A 26,802-nucleotide genomic window follows, 5' to 3' on the forward strand; every position below is an offset into this window, starting at 1 on the left:
TCAGAGTGGATCTGTGGAGGATCAGAGTGGATCTGTGGGGGATCAGAGTGGATCTGTGGGGGATCAGAGTGGATCTGTGGGGGATCAGAGTGGATCAGAGTGGATCTGTGGGGGATCAGAGTGGATCTGTGGGGGATCAGAGTGGATCTGTGGAGAATCAGAGTGGATCTGTGGGGGATCAGAGTGGATCTGTGGAGGATCAGAGTGGATCAGAGTGGATCTGTGGAGGATCACAGTGGATCAGAGTGGATCTGTGGAGGATCAGAGTGGATCTGTGGGGGATCAGGCCCAGTTTGTCGTGCCGGGTTTCTTCTTCTTGTTGCTGTGGAATGTCGGCTGTATCATCAGGTTGAAAATGCTATTTCTTTTTTTTTTTTTTTTTTTTTTTTAAATCTGAGCCCACAAAGTTCGCATTTGGTTTTCATTTATTCCTCCAGTTCTATTACTGCTCATTCCTCAACGGCTTGTTATTTAATGCAACGTTAATGCTGCATACAGGAATCACGCATGTTCCTTCTGTATTATGATCAGGTGTGTTGCATCAAGACTACTTGGTGTATTAGGTTTATAATATTTACCAGGAGCAAACAGACCAGTTCTACCAATTAACTTCACAGGACAGAGTTTCTTCATGTGCTCTTGTGTAGGTTTATTTCGGTAGCTGATTTAATTTTTTATTCCTTTTTGGCTTTCATCCTAAAGCAAGTTAGAGTGAAAACTGAGTGGAGTTTATGGACAAATTTAAAAGGTGGATGAACTTTAAGAGGAACATCTTTAACTGCATCTCCATTTAGATGCTTTTGTTGAGGTCAGCAAACTATCCTGAGACAAAGTTAATTCAATTTATCTGATAATCAGATTTAATCTTATTGTTTTCCTGCGTCAGGGTTAGCCTTTACCGTGTGATGCAGTAGTACGACTGGAAAAGGAAACACTTTCACAAATTAGCTGTATTTATTTGAACAAAAAAGTCCTAAAGAGGGAAAAAGTTCTGAAATTATATAATTTCTTAAAAGACATATTTCATAAAAGAAAATGATTAGAATTGATTTCACTTATAAATGTTAATCTGCACAAATTAAATGTCCTCCCGGTCCTGGGTCCTGCCTGATGACGTGTGATGGATGAACTGCTGCCAAGTGGCACACAGATCTGTAAATCCTCTGGGTGCCGCGGGGCAGCTGGAGAGCCCGGTGCTTCATCAGTCTTATGAATGACATCATATAAAAGGAGTTATAACATAAAAATGCCTTTGCCAGCTTCAGGTTCTGGGCTTGGTAGCGAAGGTGAGGTATCCAGTGTGAGCGGCCATCTTAGTGGGGGGCGTGGTGGTCTTCATGGTGACGGAGGGGGGGGCTGCAGCAGCGCTGGGGGGGGCCCCGTCCACCGCGTTGGACTCCACATGGTTGGCGGGGTCGGGGCCAAAGTCTGGCAGCGGCAGGGTGATGGTGCGGACGTCCAGGACCCTCAGCAGGACCTCCAGGGTGCTGACCTCGTCAAAGCCCTGGCTCTCCAGAGCCTCGCACGTCCTCTGGACCTGCTCGATGCAGGGAGAGAAGGAGCACAGCCGGCCTCCTGCAGGAGAAGAGAGGAGACGAGACGGCAGTGAGAGCAGCGCCGCGGGATCCAGAGAGCTCTGGAACAACAGACGGACGTGACTGAGTCGGACGCAGAGCCTCGGCAACCCCCGTCTCCGCTCTAACCGGCCCCAGGTTTCTGAGCTGTACAGTAATCCCCCGCTATAACTAGGGATGGGAATCGAGAACCGGGTCTTGTTGAGAACCAGTTCCCAGTGTTTCAATTCCTTAGAATCGTTTGCCTTTTTCGCAAACGATTCCCTTATCGATTCCAGTGGGCGCGAATGACGTCACCAAGCACGTTGCGCAATGTGCGCATTCGCGCCCAGCAGGAAAACACGGGGACAAAGCGGCATGAACACTCGAAAGTTTGGTTACATTTTACCAAAAAAGGACGACAACAGGGCGTCAATACTGGCAATGTGGACATTTCAACAAAGGGGGGAAACTGTTAGGACTCGGCCGGCTGATGCGCTGGGAGCGCGGAATCAGTCGGCGTGTGGTAAGGCTGATTTATGGTTCCGCGTTACACCAACGCAGAGCCTACGGCGTAGGGTACACGGCTACACGCACCGTACGGCGTACCCTACGCCGTAGGCTCTGCGTCGATTTAACGCAGAACCATAATTCATGCAGATCACATCATCTCATCTATGGAGAGCTTCTACTGCTAGCTTCTCCTTCATCAAGGCAGGGAGGAGTATCAAGCCAGAATAAATGAATGTTACCAGCAGTGACTAAGTTTGTGGTGTTGGACATGTTACTGGACATTCTTGTGTAATTGTCACAAAATATATATATTACAAATAATTTTGTGGGGATCCCCTGGCACCATCGAGGAGCCCGAGGCTGGGGGCGTCTTAAGACCCCACTTATATTTTTTTGTTCAAAGATATAAAACAAAGTTGATACTAAAATTGTTTGTTCTCCTTTTTTCCAAATGAGAATCGATAAGAGAATCGAAAATGGAATCGGAAAAATCTTATCAATTCCCATCCCTGGCTATAACGCGGTTCACCTTTCACCTTTATCGCTGCTTCACGGATTTGCATTGTACATCGTGTTCTGCATTGTGATTGGCTAAACAGTCTCTCCGCTTCTTCACTTCCTGTGTCAATAACGTTGGTTGCTTAGCAACAATGCTGAGAACGGCCAATGAGCTTCAGTAGCAGCTCAGGAACGGGACCTTTGATGAATCGTTCATTACAGTCTCAGATATAATCCATGGTGTCGGTTTAGAAGAATCTTTTTGCCCAGAAGAAAAAAAGAGTGACAACAACGACCCATAACTATGTTCTTCTCTGGAAAAAACACGCGGGGGTGTGTTCCTGACGGATGTAAAAGTGCAAAAGCAACTTAAAGAACACGTCCATCATTGTAGAAAATCAGTTCACAAGCTGCGCGCCTTGTTTTTTTTGTGGCCGTTTATTCAGGTTGCAGACAGGAAGGGGGTAGAGGGGACGACATGCGACATGCAGCAAAAGTGCGCAGGCTGGGATTGGAACCTGCGACCCCTGCAGGAGGACTGTAGCCTCAGAATATGAGCCGCTGCTTAACCCACTGCACCACCGAGCAGCCCAGCTGCACGTCTTGTTACCGGTTAACGATGTGGTTGCTGTGGGATAATGAGCCAGACGGATATGAAAGATGAGATTTATTCAGCGATCCTCAAAGGCCCAGTCCCAATCCCCGCCTAGTCCTAGTTTCCTCCCTACCCCTAAATTTTGTGCGTTCCCGTGAGGGTAGTGGTGTCCCAATTCCTCTTTTCATCTAGGGCTAGTGGACATAACGAGGGCTAGTGTGTATGAATCTAGCCCTTCATAGTGAGGGATTTCAGATGCTGACTCACCGACCGAGGGCCTGAGAAAATTTCCCAGAATGCTTTACGTCATCATTTGCAGATTCAATCAAACAAAAAAACATGGCGGACATTTCTCATTTTTAGTGAATAAAATCAATATTTTGAGTTAGTTTCTGCATAAAAATGCGTTTTGATTACATTTCTAGCGAGAAATATATATTTTATTTTCATAATATTCACTCAGTGAATGTACATAATCACTCGCTTGCCCGTTGTTGCGTTGTATCTTCAGATCTCGCCAGAATAAAGGCTGTACGCGACGCGCACTCTGCGTCGATTTAACGCGGAACCATAAATCGCCGGCGGCTCTTCTCATCCCCGAAAATATCGGATCAAATTATTTAATTCAATTCAATTAACAGGCATTATTAGACTGAGCCCAGGTTGGGGATCTTAACAGTTACTTTTACGCCTGAAAAAATGGCTTCATTTTTAGGGCTAGTGGTAGAAAGTAGGGGGTGTATTGGGATTGGCCCTAACATGACTACGACACTGCAGCAAATCTTACCATCTGTTCTTTTTTACGTTTAGACAACAAAGTCAGATATTTAGTCAACATCCTGGGAACAGACACATGAATAAAGATAACGGGTCCAAAGCGTCACACAACCGAGGATTGCTGGCGAGGTGGTTGCAGCTCCGGGCGACGCCGGCACTTGCGGGCATGAATAAGTTATTTTCTTTTAAGGAATCCCACCTATAAACACCCCCACCCAAGGAGGAGATGAATAAAACCAGATCCCTAAACTCCACAAGCATCCAGCAGAGCTTTAGTCCTGCTCTGGGGAAACCTGTGACGCCTCCACTCCTATTGATACGGCCTGTTTCTCACACCAGGAAGATCGGCGTGTTTCCTGCCAATCAAAGCCGCCCTGTGTCCTGCTGTTCTCCGGGGTGGGGGGTCGGATCACCGGGATGAGCTGCTGATCTAATCAGGAGAGATCACCTGCTGGCCGCCGCCTCATCTGGGAAGGAAACGGTGCGGCGACCGCAGCAGAGAGCCGGGAAGACCCTGCCGGGTGACCCCTCCGGATGAACCGACAGGTGAACCGCCGGGTGACCCCTGCTGGGTGAACCGGGGAGCCAGGAATGCGGCTGAGCGGCGCAGCTGCAGAGGAGCAACACTCGGCTTCACAATACAAAATCCAGTTTTGACCTTGAACATGAAGTGCAGAGGTGAATCTCCACAGATCGTCAACAACATGTGTTTCCACTGAACTTGTCACGGCGAGTTACTCTTTGAAAACCCGGAGAAATGAGCAGAAGTGCTTCTCTTTACCACACGCAGCCGTCACAACAACCATCTATTGGCGCTTTTCCACCAGTACCTACTCAGCCCGACTCTCCTCGGTTTGGTTCTTTTCCACCAGGGGTCTAACATGCAGAGTAGATACTTTTCTGTATCTATTCTGCCGAGGTTCTAAGCTGCTGAGTCGGCTGTATCTGACATCATCACACTACAGACCACCGATTGGTCGGGGGGTTGGAGTCAGACGTCTGAGTCAGGAGGACGAAATCAGAGAAAGAGACTCTGACGGATTCTGGTTCATTTTATTCAACAGCAACGGCAGCAAAAGTCTGTTTCATGATCCAACTCTGAGGGTCAGATGTTCATAAACCTGGTGCTGAGGAGAGAATTAAAAAGGGATATAGACGGAGATAAGGAACGACCAGATCTACCAGGAGCTCTGTCTCTTCATAGCTGCTCACGGCTCCAGCTGACTTTTCAGCAGCGCCGAGACAAACTAACAAAAATTAAAAAGCGTTGCAGGTTGAAACTTCTCTCACTCTCATTTTTTAACTTGATATCAAACACAAGCCACAGTCCCAGCAGCACATCTATCATCTCCTCCAGGTTCTACATCTTTAATGTTGTCGTCTTCTTCGTTTAGATCACACAATCAAATACGTCCCAGCAGCTTCTCTCCAACCTCCTACTTCTGCTCCAGGTGCTGAATTGTAGTGGAAAAGAAACCAGGCCCAGTTGATTCGAGCCGAGTAGGTGCTGGTGGAAAAACGCCATATTAGATTTTTGCCTCCGAGCAGACTCATGACTCCTGACTCATGAGTCCCGGCCCAGGGTTTACTGTGACTCAGCCGTGTTATCCAGCGACCCTCCCATCAGCTCCGTCTGCTGCTCAGCAGCTTTTCTGGGCTTCTCCTCTGAAAACGGGTCGGGAGTGGATTAATGCAGCGCGGCCGCGGTCAGCTGGTACGAGCAGCGACCCGCAGAGCCGAGGACATCTGCACACTCCCCGCGCGGCAACGTGACACGTTCCAGCCAACAACTACTCCCATTTATTTATTTATTTACACTTCACAGTGGCCTTGCTCCAACATAACCCCCTACTGGCACCTGCACCCACACAGCTGGGCTCTGTCCCCTGCAGGTATTTGGTTTGGTCCTTATCGCCAACAACTGTCCAAATATCAGATAGTGAGCATGCATGAAGAGAAACCAGGAACTAAGTCAAGAGAAATGCTAACATACTTGGAATTGTTGTGCAGATACGTGCAGCTGCCTCTGTGGGCTCTGGTCAGGAGCCAATCAGAGGCTTCGCTTTTCAATAATCCCTCCAGCGCTTTACGTAACTCAGGAGTGACACCTTTTATTCCAGCCAAGAGGAAGAGATATTCATTTTTATAACCTGCCGCCCGATCAAAGGTCATAGCAGTGATGTGGTTTAACTTTTACGAGGAAGCGACTGGGGGGGAGGTGTGCGTAGGTGCGTCCATGGACGGATTATCACTACACTCCGGGTTTCAGTTAACAGCCGCTCCTTTGACAAACAACCGCTGGTTTCCCTGGAAAAGCCACAATCAGAATGGTCTCCTAGCAACCCGGGCTGATCATTACACGAGCCTATATTAATATCAGAGAGGATTATTAACCGGGAGCGGGGGCCACGCCCGCGCCAGGCTCGCCGTTGCTCCGGCGGAGCTGCAGATAAACAGCATCAGTCAGAGGGAGCGGGGCGGGGAGGGCGGCCCGCTAAGATTTAGGGCTCTCCTCCGACAGACGCAGAGCAGAGAGCCGGGCTGCCGGCCAGCACATTAGGAAAATTACAACTCTGAAGGGAGGGGGGGGGGGGGGGGGGGGGGGGCAGAAGAGGAAGAATGTTTCTCTGGTTCCAGTTTCACGCTATGGACGCTGCAGAAAACCAGCACAAATCAGCTGGAAGCAGCTCACTCAGCTCACTCAGCTTCACCAAGCTCACTCAGCTCACTCAGCTTCACCGAGCTCGGAGCCACAGCATCACCAAGACCGTTTCTGTCCACAGTAACGCATTCAGCATCACAGCAGACAGCTTTTAACACACTTTACATGTCTAATGTTAAAAGATGTTAACTATGCTCCCTAAAAAGAAGCAGTCTGAAAGGACTTTTCACTTCCTGCCACTCATATTGGATAAGACGGAGCTTCTTGTCTCCATCCATGTCCCTAGTCTTCCTGCTTTTACCTGCGGGGAACCGTAGGTTTGATTTAAAAACAGATTTGCTCTTGGTTTCACACTTAAAACAACTTTCTTGGGCGACTTTCTTTCACTTGCAAGATGTTGATTGGTTGGTGGAGCGGTGAAAGACCTGCAGGCAGAGCTCTGATGGACCAGGACCAAACTGATGTGCACAAATCTGGGGCAACCTTTTCATCAGGGGATAAAGAAGCAGCTGTTGCCACTGCTGACGGCTGGGCACAAATCAGAAACGTCATATTTTACGTAATAAAACAAATGAAGCCGCGAGCGATAGCTGTAAGCGACCTGTAGCTCTAATGGCGCTTTTCCACTAGTACGTACTCAGCCCGACTCGGCTCGCCTTCACTCTGTTTAGTTCTTTTCCACTAGGGGTCTAACGTGCCGAGTAGATACTTTTCTGTAACTATTCTGCCGAGGTTCTAAGTTGCTGAGTCGGCTGTATCTGACATCATCACACTACAGACCACCGATTGGTCGGGGGGTTGGAGTCAGACGTCTGAGTCAGGAGGAGGAAATCAGAGAAAGAGACTCTGACAGATTCTTGTTCATTTTATTCAACCAGCAATGGCAGCAGAAGTCCGTTTCATGATCCAACTCTGAGGGTCAGATGTTCATAAACCTGGTGCTGAGGAGAGAATTAAAAAGGGATCTAGACGGAGATAAGGAACGACCAGATCTACCAGGAGCTCTGTCTCTTCATAGCTGCTCATGGCTCCAGCTGACTTTTCAGCAGCAGAGACAAACTAACAAAAAAAAATTAAAAAGCGTCGCCGCTTGAAGCTTCTCTCACTCTCATTTTTTAACTTTATATTGAACACAAGCCACAGACCCAGCAGCACATCTATCATCTCCTCCAGGTTCTACATCTTTAGTGTTGTTGTCTTCTTCATTTAGATACACAATCAAATACGTCACAGCAGCTTCACTCCAACCTCCTACTTCTGATCTGGGTGTTGAAAAGAAACTAGGGCAAGGCGAGTCGAGTCGAGCTGAGTAGGTACTAGTGGAAAAGCGCCACTAGAGCGTCGTTGCAGCCAGACCAGATTCAAGCTCCCCCTGGAACAGACAGCAGTGCCGAGGCACAACGGAGCCTCTTTCAGCGTCTCATCGTGGAGAAAGCACTTTCTCCCAGAAGTTTTGGTGGTGTGTCGTTTGGTTTGTCTTTGACGAGTGCAGTCTTCTCATGAAAATGTGATCGTAGTACAGTCAGTTCACACCTCTGCCCCCCCCGTCCACCCTGACCCCCTGATCAGCGTGGGGCTGCAGGACGGCTCTGGGTAAAGCTACTTTCACATAGAACGCGGCAACACCGCCGGGGTGGCGCAGACTCGGCGGCGAGTGGGCGCAGACTCGGCGCAGAGCAGCACGCATACTCGTTGAAAGTTGCTTGGCGACCGGAAAAAAGCTTTTCCGGCGCCGTTTTCCCATTCATTGTGTATGTGCTGCCGCTGCGCAAGGGCGCAGGGCTTTGCACCGAGGTTGGCGGCCGGGTTGCCGCGGCAGCAAGAGCGCAAGACGGCGCAAGCTGCCGCTGCAAATTGAACATTTTTTAATTTCACCGTGAGTCCTGTGCGGCATCTCGGCAGTGTCCAATAGGAGAGAAGGTGCTGGAGGGAGAAAAAAAAAATTGCAGCTTGTAGATCAGAGACGATCAAGATGGAAGAAAGAATGATCTTGGCTGTGAGTCTGTGTGAGGAGCTGTGGGATGAGACTGCAGGCCTATCGGGACATCAATAAAAAGGGACAAAAGTGGAGAGAAATCTCCCAGAATCTCCCGCCGAGTCTGCATCCATCCCGGCGGTGTGCGCGGTGCAAACTGCATTCTAGGTGAAAGCTGCTTTGCGCCCTTGCTGCCGCGGCAACCCGGCGGTGTGCGTCCACTTGCGCCCTATGCCGCCGCGCAAACTCGGCGGCATGCGCCCTGTTGCGCGCCGCCGACCTCGGCGGCAGACCCTGCACGGAGGCAGCACATACACAATGAAGGGGAAAGCCAGCGGCGGCTGCCGCTGTGCGCTCTCTATGTGAAAGCAGGACGGCCAGCCTCCACCCTCACCTGCCTGGAAGCTTAAGGTGGAAGATTAAAGATTAAACCCAATGTGTGGGTTTCCCCAGATGAACTGATATGAAGAAGATAAACATAAATTCTATTAAATTGGGATATAATGTGATTTCAGTCGGATTAAACTGGACTTGTTTACTTCCTCTGTGAGATGACGTTAGCTGTGAACTGACCCATTATGAATAACCTGAAACAAAAATCAGGTTAATTTTACAGGTCAAGAATGAATCATGTGATGTAACCGGCGCAAAACGTGACGGATGTTTTGCTCTACGCGTTATTACTGGAAAGCAGGTTTTACCGTGGAGCACCAGCCCCCTCACTCCTCTCACGGCTGGTTTAGTGAAAGTGTGACATCTTTAGGACTCGCTGGAGCATTTAGCTTCAGTGAACTGGAGATAAACCCCGTTGGAGCAGTGGGAAGCGAGGCCAGCCACATCCAGCAGCTCTCGCTCAGCACTACCCAGTATGGTCATGCGACTGCCTTGACAATCAGGATCTGGCAGCGCTCTATTTATCTGGATCTGAGTGTGCACGTGAGAGCCACAGGCCCATTAAAAGAAGCAGTGGCGCCATAAAAGGGAGTGGGGTAGACGGTGAGGGCGTCCCGCAGCAGCATCCAGCCATTCCTATTTATGTCGGGACTTTCTTATAATCTGAAAAGGCTGAACTTTAAGAGGATGAACACTGTCGCTTTATACTGTCGGTTCTCATAAACAAATTCTTGCATCTTAATGTTGAGTCGGGTGGTTTTTGAGTCGGGTGGTTATTTTTGAAGCATCTGATCATGAGATTTCTGTCAAAGCAAACACTAAACCAGTTTCACACTTTCAGTTTCTTCCCCCGAGCTGAACTCTCAGAACTCAGAGTCTCAGAGGAATCAATCACCGTGCAATAATAACTAACAATAATAACAGTAATTATAATAACACAATCATATTCTGTAACAATGCACTTCCCAATAATCATGTCTACCTCATTCTGCTGCACCTTTCACTTTTTGTAATTGTATCGATGTTAATAAGTGCCACATTTGTTTATTTACTGTTTGCTACTTTTAAATCTGGGTACAGTGAGCAAAATAACCGGAGTCAAATTCCTTGTCGGGCATGCTCAAACTTGGCCAATAAAGCTGATTCTGATTGTTATTGTGATTCAGGTTCCCAGGTCGTCCGTCCCAGACGTCGGCAGTGGGGCCGCATTTTAACCCGTTTCATGGCATAAATATCAACTATATTGTGACAAAGACGCAGAAACTGTCCATCTATCCACGTATATTCACACTAGGGGACAGCAAACAGTCGTGGCCACTTCCTGGCACGCCCGTCAGTCCCTTGGAGCTTCACATAACCTGTTTAACCTGATCCCACCTGCAAGGCCCGGCCCACCGACGTGCCTGGACACGCTGCAGATCCTGGTCCAAGTGCAGGAGCGGGCACGGTTCGGAGGCGTTAAAGGCTGGTATTTTCAAAGTTGTTCAGTCCCAGTCCTGCTCCTGGTGCGCCGGGATGAGTCGCAGGAGAGTGAGTCCCTATCAGGTGGAGCTGAGCTTATCTGAAGCCTCATATCTCCCACGAGCACGTGCGTTTCCATATCTTTTGGAGGATTGTTGACGATTCCTTTTTCAGTCTGTCGTTAGATTGTTACAACACACTAGGGTGGAATTTAATCATCGCGCAGTTGAGTCACAATATACATGAGAGAAGTATCACATTTGTGCTACACAAGGGGAATAAACTCCAGCTGGAGCCAATTCTCACCCTTCATCTTGAAACTAGGATTCAGTCTTCAACAACAGACAGCTGGGGGCCACATGCATTCATCTGTCCCTATTTGCTCCGAGGTACAACACTGACTACGCTTACATGCAGTCAAAATTAGAGTTAAGGTCAATATTCCAGTTACTGAAACATTGGGAATATTCCGTTTCCATGCGTGAGCTAACAGGGTTATCCCTGTATACATGGTAATTAATCATTTGGGATATCTGGATCAAACCAGCGACACACGGAGAACATCATGACACAATTACCATAATTTCTTCTTCTTCTTCCTTAATCCAAATTCAAAACAACCACAATAACAGCAGCACGGTGGATAATCAACAGCCCAGTAGAAGTGGTTTTGTTTCTCGGTCCTGTAGTTCTCCTTTTTCAGCGTCTTCCAGCGGAGCTTGATCTGGTCTGGCGTTCCTACAAATGCTGCTTCGCGCAACTTTTCACTCACCTTTTTGTAAATCTCGCTATCCGGTACTTTCTACCGTTTTCTTGCGTTTCACCATGTTTATAAGAAGTTCCTGGACTAAAAAGACCAGGATTCCTTGCGAAAAGAACATGCAGAAAACAAATTCCTGTTCCGTTTGATAAGGAAATCCCGTTAGGCGTTTACATGACCCAATATTCAGTTAGAAAAGGAGTAACCACGGGCTCATATTCGGGTTTTTAAAAACCGGAATATGAGCAAATTCGGGTTATTCAAAGGGGTTATTGGTGTTTACATGACCGTGCACAACCGGGTTATTGATAATATTCCGGTTGGAAAAGGATTATTGATGCATGGAAACGTAGTCATTGAGAATCAAACCTCCCATAGCCCGTGCGGCCGGGGTTCCTGCTCACTGCTCCAGGGCCGTCGTGTGGGCGGCGCTGCATCCATCCTAGGCTGCTATGTGGAACCGTCCATTTGCTATCACATAAAAACGCCCTAAATCAGTGTTTGGTATCGTCGACGGCTGATTAGTTCTCAAGTTCACATATCGGAGATATCACTTGGCATATTTATTTAACAGCAACTCGACTGTGACTGCTTTGAGCCGTGTTCATCGTGTTTATACCGCAAACAGGCCAGAGGAGCGGAAGTGGGTTGATGTGGGCCGTGAATGTGATGCAACACTAGCTCTGGTGGGGAGTTAAAGCACACGAGGGCTCAGCAAGCACAAATAGTGCACTATAAAGTGATATAGGCTACTGGGTTAATCTGCAATGGAATTATAACTTCTACCAAGATACAGTAATCCCTGGCTATAACGCGGTTCACCTTTCACGTCTCGCTGCTTCACGTGGTCTGCATTCTGATTGGCTAAACAGTCTCCCCGCTTCGTCACTTCCTGTATCAATAACATTGGTTGCTTAGCAACAAGCTGAGAACGGCCAGAGCTTCAGCAGCAGCTCAAGAACGGGACCTTTGATGAATCGTTCATTACAGTCTCAGATATAATCCATGGTGTCGGTTTAGAAGAATCTTGTTGCCCAGAAGAAAAAAGAGCAACAACAACGACCCATAACTATGTTCTTCTCTGGAAAAAACCCACCTGCACCGCGGCTTTAGAAGAAAAAGACGCTACAGAGCGAGTCAGGATGCAGCAGCATCAGAAGAGCAGGGAAATACACGCCAGTCACTATTTGTCCTACTGTATTTATTGTATTTTTTTTCATAATCATTTTTCATTTTCCCTCGTTCAAATCCAATTAATCGGGTCGTGGTGGGGCGGAGCTGATCTCCGCTATTTGAAGCCTTGTATAATAATTGTAAAAAAAAAAAAAAAAAAAAAAAAAAAACTACGCGGATTTCACCTATCACGGGTTCTTTTTGGAACTTAACCCCTTAACCAGGGATTACTGTGCACAGTTACAGGCCCCGCTGAGTAAAGCCCTTACCGTGCTTCTTCATGGCAGTCTTGGCGTGCCCCACTGCCTCCCAGGGTTTAGGGATGTCCAGGAAGACGGCGTCTGCCACCCCCGTCACCCCGAAGCCGTCCTTGCACACGTCCTGGTTCCTGACGGTGACCAGGTGGTCCACGCGGTGCTCCTTGAACTCCTCCGCCACCTTCTCCGCCCGCTGCTCGTGGAACTCCACCGTGTGCAGGTGACCGGTGGGGGCGATGGTCCGCAGGATGGCGTGGGAGAGGGAACCGCTGCCCGTCCCTGCAACACCAAAACAAAACAACAGCTGAAACCCACACAAGCACAGCAGACTCAAGCACTTCCAGGTCACACTTCTCCTATTTTGCTCTGCATCTTGAGATGAGAAACACTCCACATCTTCAAGTAAAGACCGGTGGCAGCAAAGTCACTGAAAATGCCTGGATGAGCATTTTTCCCCAGAACACAGAGTATATTTCTTTTTAAAGTTTTTATCTTTTATTTGGAAAAGCCTTGGTTTCACAGATGCAGATTTACATAGCGTCAAAATCACTTCAAGTAAATTAACCTAACATTGGCATGACATTTTGTAGAACTTCTGATGTCCAATTTGCATCCTGGCTCTTTCTTTGTAATATTTAAGATGAGAAGCTTTCCATGTTCCATGTAAATATTTTACATACAGAAAATTACACACAAAGCAGAATGAGTAAAGATCGTGCTGTAGATTATATTGATATATCATATTACAAAACATTTTGATCCCACTCCTTATTTTTGTCAAGTTAGCAAAAGTCAGATCTAATAGGTTTTATGTTCTCAGTCCACTTAGTCCAGATCTGGTCGTTCCTTATCTCCATCTAGATCCCTTTTTAATTCTCTCCTCAGCACCAGGTTTATGAACATCTGACCCTCAGAGTTGGATCATGAAACAGACTTTTGCTGCCGTTGCTGGTTGAATAAAATGAACAAGAATCCGTCAGAGTCTCTTTCTCTGATTTCCTCCTCCTGACTCAGACGTCTGACTCCAACCCCCCGACCAATCGGTGGCCTGTAGTGTGATGATGTCAGATACAGCCGACTCAGCAGCTTAGAACCTCGGTAGAATAGATACAGAAAAGTATCTACTCGGCACGTTAGACCCCTAGTGGGAAAGAACCAAACCGAGGAGAGTCGAGTCGGGCTGAGTAGGTACTAGTGGAAAAGCGCCATAAGGGGCAAAAAACATTCCTGTCGGAGGAGCGGTACTCAGGTTGGTCAACTGGAACGTCCTAGCGGGGGTCTCTGCTAATCGGGATCTCTAAATTCATTAAGCACTCTCACTTGAACACTGATCATGTGACCACAAGTCATTGGAACCTGCTGGACAAGAAGCATTTCACTGCAAGTCCATTTGATGAAGTTAGATTACAACAACAACCCAAATGGGCCGACGAGTCGGTTCAGGCGTCATCGGCATATTACGACATCTATTTTATGCTGCTGCCCCTTTGCAACGGTAAGAAAGACTCACTGCTGCCACCTCAGGGTCAGCAGTGTTTGCTCAGTGGAAGGTTCTTGTCCAGCGCTGCAGTGTAATGGGGGCATGGCGGCTGAAGGAGCTGAGGAGACGGTCAGGGTTCATGTCTGGGGGGTGGGGGATCCCCGCGAATGGAAACACCTTTCATCAGTAGAAACAGACCAAACCCTTCGGCACCTATCAGACCCCTTCCATCCCGACTTCCCAGAGGAATTCAAATAGGCATAAAGGACAGCCAAATGTTGGGGAAGCAATCCAGCCTGCTACCGGCAATGAGAACCAGACAGTTGGTGCAGGGACTGGGTGGTGGAAGGCTGCACTGGGATCGGGTCCCGTCAGGACCCAACGCAAATCTGGCGGGAGCGGGCGGTTTGAACTTTGCTGCAGGTGGCTAAACAAACACTGCGGGATCGGGATGTACGCTAGGGACAAGATGGAAATCAATGACTTAGAAAAGAACCTTAAACAAGGTCTTTACAAAACAAAAACAAAGCAAGGCCAGTCAGATATTTGGAGAAACTGTGTTTAGTGTCTGTGGAGCATCTTGGAAGACAGACGCAGACCCGTTCAAGTTTGGGGCGTACACACAGCCTGCTAATGTACAGTTAGTGTTGAGATGTGAGGGGGGGCAGTGGTCACATGACTTGCAGTCAAGACAGGGAAATGATTGGAACCTCAGTCAGTCAGCAACATTCTCTTCCTCCACAGCAATGTAATGGTCAAGTGATTCATTTGTTAAATTAATTCGTTACAGTCGTTAACTTTGTTTATTTTGTGTTATTTATTAGTGTTATTTGAGCCACTCACAGCTACTCTCGTTGCTATAACCTCAATCACATAATTGAATTGCGTGTGTGAAAGGTGAAATAGCTTGTGGATGATGACAATGATGGATTTGCATCTAAAGGCTGAATTAAGGTTCTGCGTCACACCAACGCAGAGCACACGCCGCACCCGTGACGCCTTGCTGAACCCTTCGGACTTCTCCGTCACTCCATTTGGTCGCGGTGCAGTACCCCCCGCGACCGCTAGTTAATGGTTTATCCGACTTTTTCCAGTCAAAGTGAATCAAAGAGATAATGACAACTATTGTGCAAAAAAACAAAATAAAAAAAAATAAAAAAAATCACACATAAACGAAGAAAAGAGCCCTGAAAGTTCACGACTGCTTCAAACCGGAAACCGGAAATGTGTTGCTACCAAGCAAACCAATCACAGCGCTTTCCGTCTGCGTGTGGTCTGCGTCGCTCGACGCGTAGTTACAATTTTCGGGAGGTGCAGGTCAGTAACGGCGCAGGTAACGGCATGTGGTCTGCGTGGACCCAAACCACACGCCGTAGGCACGGCGCGGTTTTGACGCAGAACCATATTTCGGCCTTAACTTTCAGTCAGGTGAACTATTAACTGTCAATCATCCATCAAGGTCCACAATGATCCTGTTAACATTAAATAAGATAGATTTGTTCAGGACATTTCTCTTGCGGGAATGGAGAAGTCACTAAATCAATGCATCTCTATTATTGTGCGGCATGAATTCTCAGTTTTGTGGGAGCGGGCGGGAGTGTAACACATGTTACCGGTGCGGGGGGTAATGGTCAGAAATGCAGCGGGAGCGGGATGAAGAAAACAGTGAACAGGGAAACAGGGCTCTACCCTGTACTTTCAGACCAGCCCTTACAAAGTACCCAACGGGACACGGTCCACAAAACACATGTAAACTGGTTGGGCTACCTCCCACACCCCTCCAGGACCCTAGTGAGGGTGTAGAGCTAGTCCAGTGCTCCACCACTAGCTCCCAACTCACATGGGTCCTCCTCAATCTGAGATTTCCACAATCTGAGGGATTTTCCTCTCCAAACCCCTGTACAGCCTTTAGCAGGGAGGCTCAGGGGGTTATTCCCCTATATTTGGAGCAAACCCTCCGGTTCTCCTTTTTACGAAACAGGAACCAGAGGATCACGCCTTCCGGTTCTCCTTACGAAACAGGAACCAGAGTGTGTTCCTACATGCACTGTTGCAGACAGTCAAGGCAGCCCTTAAGAGAGCCTGAAGTAACCCGGGGCGGACCTCCTCCACCCCCAGAACCAGCCACCCTGGAGCTTCTCAAGCCCCGTGGCCTCAGCTCCAGTAACGGGAGGCCCGGCCCATCGTCCAGACCCGGATTCCTCTTGGGAGGATGTTGAAATTGTTCTCTAAAAAATAATGACAGAGGATTCTGCCTCTCTGATATTCATGGTTGAAATATTTAGGTTTTCTTTTTTGTAAATGCCACTAAATCACGCTCATCTCATTTGCTCTGTGATACATTACAAGCCTGAACTGTTGGAATGTTGTTGAGGAAAAACAACCACCAAAAAACAGGAAATACTTGGGGTAGTTTTGGGTTTATATTCCATCCCAACTTTTCCTGGTGTGGTCTTGTAAACGTCTATTATTAAATAAAACCAGTATAAAGAAAGAGAGAAAAAGAAATAAGTAGCTTCTGTAACTCAGGGCAGATGAAACCACTCGTCCACATCAAAAACGGAACGTTACATTTGTCCCTGCTTTAAACCACGAGCAAACACTGGGACAGGAAATGTAACGGCACATCTGTGAACGCAGATTTGTCCTCGCACATCTGCCAGGTCTTCACTCAAGACTGAGGCAGATGTGTTGTTATGTCCCCGACGAGAGCCAAAAGGCTTCCCACAATCCTCGGCTGTCGGTGCAGCTCACATGTTGACGCCGCTCGGCTCTCTAAGTGGCGCTTGGACCGAGCAGCAAAGCCCACAAGTGGAAACCACGTTTCCAAGAGCACATTCTTCCCCCGTTCAAGTTTGGGGCGTACACACAGCCTGCTAATGTACAGTCAGTGTTGAGAGATGTGGGGGGGGGCAGTGGTCACGTGACTTGCAGTCAAGACAGGGAAATGAAGTGTTGAGAGCACAAGAGAGGATCCCATCCTCCACCCGTCCTCTCCCTCCTCTTTCTTCTTCTTCTGACGTTGCGTCACCGCCGCCTTTGTCCGCATGGCGACAAAGAGGGCACTGTTTACCCGGCGGCGGCATTCGGACCCGCTAGAGCCCTCCGGGCTGGGCTGCACGGTGAAAGTCCACTCACAACAGCTGGAAACGGGAGACGGGGATGATTCTGACAGCTGTCACAGGACACAACAAGATGCACAAACTGCATCGTGCAGAGCAAAAAGGGCCAGCTACGCTTTACCACCTCATTCCTTAGAATATTATAATAATAACAGCATCTTTATGGAGGAGTGGAAGGTCTCACTGTCCTGACTGCCTGTCTCATCACCAAACTAAAATTCCTGCTTAACGAGACTGAGCCTGAAATATTTAACAGAAATAGAAACCAGGCAGCACATCTGTGTTTCCAGGGTCCTACGTTCCCTCCCCGTCCTGCTCCAGCAGCAAAGCTCACAGTTCCCAGTAGTAGAAAGTAAAAATAAGTGAGTGGCTTGGCAATTCTATTCTAGCGGCTGATAAAGTTCTGACATATTGTAGAAAACACGGTGGTGATCGGGGTCCGGCAGCTGGGGTGCACATTCTTCCTCTCCTAGTTTGTGTGTGAGTCATACAAACAGCATTCTGGGATGGTCGCTGTTGGCAACGGGGGCTGGTTCTGTCGTGAATACACAAGAAACAAGGTACACGAGAGCCAAGGAGTGGGAAGACGTGTTTATCCCGCTGCACGCAACATCCCTGCTGCTTCCCTGCCAGACTTGGGCCACAGCTGTGGGAGATTAAACTATCATGTCTGGAAAAGCCCACTTAAAACTAGAACTAACTAACCAACTAAACATATTTTTAACATGCTGAATGTAAAAACCCAAGTAAAATCATTTAAAAAAACTAATTGTGAGAGCAACGATGAAGGTAACACTGTAAACAGTTGAGAAGAACCTGCAGAAAACCTGCTGCTGCGATTACAAGCAGCTCGCGGCCGACGTGCCTCCCGGTCATGTAGAGACAGACCGGGGGAAATCCCCCAGTAGAAAGATCCTCTGGTGAGTTCTCACAAAAACCCAGGACGATGCAGAAGTATGGATGTTTTCCAGCGTCGTTGCATGCGGTGCATGAATCTGGCGAGTGCGTGACCCTGGGAACGTGACAGCGACTCCCTGGTGTCTTCACAGTGGCTGCTACGAGTTTTCTCAACTCATATTTATATCTCATATCTATTTCAAGACTAATCGTTCTTAAATCTCTAGTGGTTCCACCTACCTGACGTTGGCTCTGCTTCATACTGTAAGACAAACATTGATACACAAAATATTTTGTGTTTACCTTTCGCATAGTTGATACCCAAAATAGTCGAAAACAGGCCAAAAACTCTGTCATGTAAACAGTGTTTCCAATCCCTGGTCATCAAGGACCAATGTCCTCCATGTGTCTCCCTGCATCAGCAGCCTTCATTCTAATTACGGGGGGGGGGGGGTCGTCAGCTGGTCGTCAAGGTCTGCACACTGTTAAAGCGACACTACGTAACTTTTCCACCGTAATCTAATATTTCATCATCATCATTGTGATGGTACATCAACTTCTAACAGGTTTAATGAACCTCTGTCATGGTCTGAGGGGTCTGTATCTCCTTCACTGGCACTATGTAACTTTGAGGAGCATGGTAGGAACCCTGCCGCTTGGATCGCGGCTGTAACGACCAAACATAACCTTCCACAGTAAACCACAAACACTCACACAGTCCGGGTCGGATCAAAACACGGGTTTTATTCCCCACTTCTACAGCTAAACGCAGTTGCTGGCCAGCTCTCTGCGGTGAGATTAACCCCAATCTTCAGATAAAACTAGTTTGTTGAGGAAAAAATATTAACTCTTATTTGTAGCAGCAGAGGAAAAAAATAATCTCACAAGGAAAACAAAAATATTGCTCACGCCTCAGAGCCTCTTCAACATAATATAGCAGTCAAAAAAAAAAGAAAAGAGAAGTAAGAGGGATACAAAACATGTATTGTATGTTGTACTATTATACAAATTTATTGAAACACATGGCGAGTCAAACATTTACCAAAGCAGCTGCCAAACACTCCTAAACAAGGTAGCCAAAGACGTGGGTTGTGCAGAACTGCGGCAGTAAATCCTTCTAAAGAGTGCAGCTCCGACGAGGAGCTCCATTCTTTAGTAGGGATTTCATATGGATCCAAACCGTTAATAATCATTATTTTCTCCATATACCGCTCCCTGGCTTCCTTGTTTAAGGTATCCCGGCAAATTCCAGTTCCTTTCCAGCAGTTTAACATCTTTTTTTTGCGTTCCGTCTGTTCACTTGGTGAAACAGAAAAGTCCGTCCCGTCTTCATTCGCTATCAAAACAAATGCAGCGACGGGACAGGATCTTTCCGGCAGTACGCGCTGGTGCTCATGGGAAACGTAGTGTTCTTTCTGGTAAAGCACTGCCGCTTTTGTCCAAAAGATGCCGCCAAACTCAGAAAAGCTGAAAGTTACGTTGTGCTGCTTTAAGGCTGAGTTATTGTTCTGCGTCAAAACGACCCCGTGCCTACGGCGTGTGGTCTGCGTCGACGCAGACCACACACCGTCATTGACGCCGTCACTGACGCCGTCACTGACGTGCACCTCCCGAAAATTGTAACTACACGTCGAGGCGACGCAGACCAAACGCAGACCGAGAGGGCTGTGATTGGTTCGCTTGGTAGCAACGCATTCCCGGTTTCCGGTTTGAACCAGTCGTGAACTTTCAGCGCTCTTTTCTTCGTGTATGTGTGATTTTTTTTTGTTTTGTTTTTTTGCACAATAGTTGTCCTTATCTCTTTGATTCAATGTGACCGGAAAAAGTCGGATAAACCATTCAGGAAAAGATCGCGAATTAGCGGTCGCGGGGGGTACTGCACCACGGAGAAATGGAGTGACGGAGAAGTCCGAAGGTCCAGGACGGCGTCACGGCGTCGATTTGACGCAGAACATAATTCAAGCTTTAATGACAGGCATGTGTACCAGGGTGCGATGAAGTAGGGAGACATCTAAAACCTGCAGGACCGGGGTTGGGGAAGACCTGTGTCAAAGCGGAAAATCCTGTGCTGGTAGTAATGATGGAGTTCACCAACGCCGACTGGCGTGAGAATTTCCGTACTTCCTGGACTCAAAAGACCAAGATTCCTTGTGAAGAACATGCGCAGAAAAGAAATTCCTGTTCCTGTTGATGGGGATATCCCGTAAGCTTTACATGACCAAATATTCAAGTTAGAAAAGGTGTAACCCAGGGGTCATATTCGGGTTTTTAAAAACCTGAATATGAGCAAATTCCAGTTATTCAAAGGGGTTATTGGTGGCCGTTATTGCTAATATTCCGGTTAGAAAAGGGTTATTGATGCATGGACATTGTGTGGTCTGCAGTAAAAATTCCCGCGAGTAAAAATCCATAAACTGCTCAAACTGCTATGAAAGTCATGAGGTCTGATTTGTTTTTAGACAGTGGAAAATTGGCTCCTATACAGCCGTCACCCTGAGTGGCTGTTAGCCAAGCTCCCATCTGAATTCAGTCCCCAACCTCTAAACTGCTGACTTGCTGCAGGTGAGACACCAGCCACCCATCAGCACATCTGCAACCACCCTCTTCTACTGAAGATGAACAATCCCTTTAAGGAGCGACGCTTTCACAACAACAGTCCAAGTCCTCAGTGAACTCTGAACTAATGGCACTGCAAGACGTCGAGGCGGCAGTCAGCTCCAGTATGACAGGAAACAGTGTTGGAGTAGAGCTGGGACGGGGGCGGAGACGGAGAGTATGACTAACTCCTGACATGAACTGCTGGTCATTGGTGCTTTTTGTCTCCTCTTTGTTTCTCTATGATGTTGGTGCTGGACGGATGAGAGGATAAACTAAGAGGTCAAAGAGGTTAACATCCCGTCAGACAATTAATAATGACGTGATGTTCTTCCATTATTAACCCCTCTAGGAGTTGTCTTGCAGCCACTTGGTGGCCAGGTGACCATTAACGCAGATTTGGAGAGACAATGTCAGACCAACGGTCTAAATATTAAAACATGTTGGAGTTTAACATTTAAATCCACCCATATATCTTGCTATAACTGCCAATCCTAGTGAGGGCCGATGGATCCAAGCCGACACAAAAATGTGATCAATTTTCACCCCATAATCTGTGCATGTGGCGCGGCTACACCAGGTCAGTTATGAAGCTTCACATTAAGTGTTTACCCCAAAATCAAACAAACTGACTATCCCTGTGTTGAAAATTTTTTTTTTTTTGATTTTACAATTCTAAATCGATTCTCATATTAATTCCTAAAAATCCATTCGTATGTCTAAAGATCGATTTTTTTTTCCATCATTACAACTGAACTTTTGGTATTTTTTTGCCTTGAAATATGTTTAAAGGTATGAAAACATTACAGTTTTCAGTTATAATTGCATAAATTGTCTATATTTCATTACTTTATATACTGTCTTGGGGTTACATTTGCATAAAATGCTAAAATTAAAAACCGAAATAGAACAAAAATGGAAAAAATTAAAGCGGAATGTGTGTAGGGGGTAGGTGGCTCAGTTGGTAGAGCGTTCGCTCATGAACCTGAAGGTCAGTGGTTCGAACCCTAGTTCCTCCTGTGTCCACCAAAGTGTCCTTGGGCAAGACACTGAATCCCCCGGTTGCTCCCGGTTGTCAGGCCAGCGCCGAAAACCGCTGTGTGAATGTGTGCGTGTGTGGGTGAATGTTTGCAGTGTAAAGCGCTTTGGGGCTGTAGGAGTACAGCTGGAAAGCGCTATATAAGTGTAAGCCATTTACCATTTAAAAACTAAAACCGATTTCATACAGCCTATTTTTGCTGCCCTGGATCTGTTTGGTAATTCTGCCCCACGATGTTTCTGTTCTTCAGTTCTATCAGCATTCTGGTAGCTGATTGGTCCTTACAGCATCATTAGCTGCAATACTTGCTGTTGAATCTCAATATAATACTAGTATTAATATGTTGCAGAACTACAGTCATGTAATTCATGCAACAGCTCACAAAAACTGTTTTAATAACACTAACCCAAATCAATATCAGAATTGAATCAAATCTTGATAAATCGATTCTGAATCTTAAGAATCGGACTATTGACATTTGAATCGATCCCCAGCCCTAAAACTGACCAGATACAGTAAGTTTGAAAGTGAAACAAGCCGCCTCAGAGATGACGAGCCAACACGAGCAGAAGCTTCTTCCCAGGCTGACATGACAGCATGTGTGAACAGCTAACCACATTATCACCTCTTATCGCTGCGTGTTTATACGGCCTACTGAGATAATGCCTCCCTTCCAAATGAGCTCAGTCATTATTGACCTTTAGGGAGAATTGAGAGACGCAAGTGGAATACTCATTATCATCTTAATGCTTACAACCTGCAACGAGCTAGTCATTAATACATTTCAGTTATCATTTTAAGTAGACGTGTAAAACTTCTGGACCTTGTTGTGCCATGATGCTTGTTTGCTTACAGTAATAAAGCAGTGTGTTACGGCTGCAGATAAGACAGGAGTCTGCTGTGAGCGCTGACGTGACAGACTTTCTACCCGAGTCAATGATCAGCCTGAGGTCACACACGGCTGTGGTAAGCAAGCGCCATCAATAATGTCACATACGCTGCCAGGAATAAAACATTTTGCAGCACACGCAGCCTCTCCCATCCCCCCTACTGCGGCCCGACGCAGCAGGTCACTGCAGTCACACCACAGGGTGGAGGACGAGGACGTGACCAGGAAACGCTAAGGACAAGTTGACAAGATGACAACGTGAAGCCTCTAACAAAAGGCTCAATCTACAAACTATAATATTTTCTTTTGCAGATTAATAAAGTATTACTGAACTGAAATTTGTGAACAGAGATTAAAACATGACAAACTTCTTGAAGGCGACTCCAGAAAAGAGGCCGATTCCACCAGCTCAGGACAGAAGAAAGGCATTGAATGTCGCATGTTAAAGGTATTGTGACATGAAAAACTAATTTTTCTTGATTTTTTGTGTTTTGTTGGGTGTCTTGACATCAATTACACCCAAAAAACAACGAACTTTCAACATTCAGTGTATTGTGTGCTTTCTGGGATTTTCCGCATAACTATGCAAAAACGGCGCATGTGGTTTGCTGGCGGGTCGTTACGTATAGACCTGCTAAATCACCGCCCCCTCCACCTAGCTCCCTGCCTCCTCTCCTCTCCAGCACACCATAAAGGCTGATTTATGGTTCCGCGTTACACCGACGCAGAGCCTACGGCGTAGGGTTACGCGGCGACGCGCACCGTACGCTGAACCCTACGGCGTAGGCTCTGCGTCGATTTAACGCAGAACCATAAATCAGGCTTAACACAGAGCTGTTTAGAGCCTCTTTTGTTCTAATCACCGGAGGAAAACTGCTAAGAAGACCCGCGGCCACTGACTGGACTTAAGATAAGGGGACAGTGCTGCTTGCATGCCTTTATTTTTATGATTGTTTGCTGTGGACTGTCTGCTTCGCCCTGCTGCTTTTCTGTGCATGCTTCGCCTGTCGCTCCCGGCTTAACTCTCCGACGCCGCTGTCAGCGTATGGTTGGGTTGGAGGAGGTTGGGAGGAGGAGCGGGGCAATGATTGACAGGAAAGGGAGAAAAGGAAGCGTTTTTCACGGCGCAAAAAAACACTGTCATAAAAAGCCAGGAATAGAGTACTAGAGTGAAGTTTTTCTTGTTACACTCTTTTAGACACATTTGAGGGATGTTGGCCAAGACTTTTAATAGTGTTAAAAGCATGTTAAAAATGATGTCACAATACCTTTAAATGTTTGAATGTCTTAAAAACAAGCTTTTGATTGTTTTTGCTAAATAAATTAGAAATTCAGCCTCTGATCCATGTCTTTATCTTCCCATTCTCTAACCTCATTATCTATGCAGGATTCTGAGTGGGCGGGGCTATGATAATGAGGCTCTGTGCTGATTGCCTGCCTGAATGACGAAATACACCGCTACGGAAAAATGGCGGAAGCTCCGGCCGGCGGAGTTACACCGTGTCATAACTGCATGCGATGAGAGCGAGTGTCAGCGACAAAATCAATTCCATTGCTTTATTTTCTATTGGACTGTCCTAACTGGCCGCGCGTCGTTTTCAGCTGAACATTGTCGGACTTCCTGCTTCTATTTTCTTCCTGTCGCTCACGTTGAAAGCCGGTTGAAAGCGCTGTAGGAAACAGTCATGATGAGGAACGGCTGATCCAGTTAGTTGAAATGAGAAGTTATCTCTATGATTCCTCCTCATTTCACTACAAAAACCTCAATAAGTGGCAGCTGCTGGAGAGAGATGGACAGAGAGCGTCCGATGTCACACAGTGCTACGATAGTCGGACGCTCACATGCAGTTACACGGTTTTATAGTTGTGGGCGTGGTTTGCATTTTGGTTACGTAACGAAAATGCGCAGAATCTTATTTGCTCGTAGAAGTCACATCACACTGGACGGCTCATCCGGGCGGCTGTACAGACACTGCAGAATCTGGTTGCTTTCCTCCTTCTCTGAGTTGTCAGGCTGAGGGGAGACCACTTTATATATGTTAAAGCAAGAAAACACCTGTTTTTCATGATTGGTCCCCTTTAAAAGGAGCACGAGGCAGGATTGAGGCAGGATTTATGAAAGAAATCCGTATACGTTTTAAGTTTTCTAGTAATAATGTCAGATGAAGCGTTCCAAACCAAAAAGAATGATCCCTCTAGTGTATCTCTCCGTTGCTTTGAACAGGCTGTGTGCTGCAAAATGTGCTGCAATTTGGACTCCGAATTTCCCGCGCTGTCCTGAGGATGTGACATCACATGACGCTGCATGCACGTTCACCCCATTCTCCCGTGCCGGCTTCACTGTTGGCTGCAGTACCCCCAACGGCCGTCGTGGCGAAGGGTGGCGCTAGAGAGTCTCATTTCTTAAAAGGAGCGTCATGCTCCTTTAAATCGGAAGAAGTGCCCCCAAATAAATTATTTTCCCAGCCTCAACTTCTGACAGGACTGTCTCCAGATAACGGCCGATGTTTTTTTTAAATTAGTTTTACTTGTTTTACCAAGTTCCTTGTTAGGATGAGCGGTTTTTAAATGGATATTTATCCTCATTATCAGATTCAAATGGATCTACATGAGGGAGGAGTGTTGTGCTCCTGCATGTGCGCTCAATTCCACGTTGACTGTGATGTTCAAAGAAACGTGCGTGGTTTTGGGCGTACGCACAGTTTTGAACATCTGAATTTTTTTTCTCATACGCAAGAATCCCACACAGTACTGCTGTTTTGTCTAGATGACCGTGGGCTCATTGAAGCCTTAAGGACGCCTGTTTGCTGACTCAGGTGGGCCAATAAAAGTCTCTCCAGGTGGTTGAGGACGTGTGGCGTTGGGACAGCAGGCCTGGAGCTGCATTTAGCCGTGATCCTCCAAACTACCCACAGTCTCTGCATTTTTATGACTCGTATTTATTCATGTGTTGTTGAATCAACAAACAGCCATATACACACTTGTATTTGTTTTTGCTCCACTGGTTTATTAACCAGAACTAATCAAACTTGTTTTGCAACTAAAAATACATCTAAATAAATCAACACTAAAATGAAAACCTGCCACGAGACCCAACAATCTTCAATAACTCCCCATCTCCCTGCGTGAAGGTCGTTTCTCCCTGATAAGCAGTTGTTTCAGGTCCCTGCTAATCCAGGTGGTATGACTGGAGAAGCAGCGTGACGATGCTGTTAAAGCAGGTTCAGATAGACAGTCACACACTCGCCACGCCACTGACGCCATCTGCAAGGCGACTGTTTGGATGAAGCAAGCACTACCTAAAACACCCCCCAAACATTAGCGGAACATATCAGAACCGGGCCGGGGGCCGGGGCATATGACCAGGCCATTTGCAGCTGCTGAGTCCCTATTATCATCACTATTATCATCACTACAGCCGAGACACAGAGAAGGAAATAAGCTCGGCGGCCAGGCTACTATATCAACAATTTACCACAAACTCCCATGTTGTTGCTGCCAGTGTGTGATTGTTGTAACTGTATCTACCTGTAAACCTGCTCCCTGACCAGGATGCAGCTTCTGGTCCGGTCCCGGGGATGAATCTCTGCTAACAACGTCAGTTTCATCTCCACAGGAGGAGGATTAGGGCCAACAAAATATGCATCTAGTTTGGGCAATTTGGCTTTTTCCTGCTCTCTTTTTTCTTTTTCTTTGCGTTTTATCGCTCCACTTTTGTGTTTCTAACTCCTGCTCATGTTTAGGCTGTAGGATTACTGTGCTCTGTTGACAAGTGATCCATGATGACGTTGATAGACGGCTGGTGATGACCAACGACTTTACCCAAAATACATTTCGAGATTCACTTGCAGTTTTTGTTTTAATGTTAACTGTGAGTATGACAATCTCAGCACAACAATGCTATAACAATGCAATACTTTATACCTAATATGAACCAAGTGGTGCCATAAAAACAAAAAAAACAAAATCTTCCAGGCGGGGCCTGCTGCCTCAGGGTAGGGCTGGGCGATATGGCCTTTTATAAATATCTCCATATTTTAGGCCATGTTGAGATACACAATATATATATATATATATATATATATATATATATATATATATTTTGCCTTAGCCTTGAATTAACACTTTGATGCAAACAATCACACCAGTATGATGATTCTATA

General features: G+C 46.8%; 1 protein-coding gene across 1 annotated transcript in view; it reads right to left on the reverse strand.

Moving 5' to 3' along the window:
- Positions 1 to 932: 932 nt before the first annotated feature.
- Positions 933 to 26,802, reverse strand: part of trmt61a (tRNA methyltransferase 61A) — a 31,679-nt gene continuing 5,809 nt past the window's right edge. The window contains exons 3-4 of the mRNA XM_061742818.1: positions 12,630 to 12,896; positions 933 to 1,575 (exon numbers count right to left, since the gene is read on the reverse strand). Coding sequence (XP_061598802.1) covers positions 1,262 to 1,575; positions 12,630 to 12,896 — 581 coding nt within the window. The 3' untranslated portion in view covers positions 933 to 1,261. The remainder of the gene's footprint in view (positions 1,576 to 12,629; positions 12,897 to 26,802) is intronic.

The sequence above is a fragment of the Cololabis saira genome, chromosome 16 (assembly GCF_033807715.1).
Source record: "Cololabis saira isolate AMF1-May2022 chromosome 16, fColSai1.1, whole genome shotgun sequence".
NCBI lineage: Eukaryota > Metazoa > Chordata > Actinopteri > Beloniformes > Belonidae > Cololabis > Cololabis saira.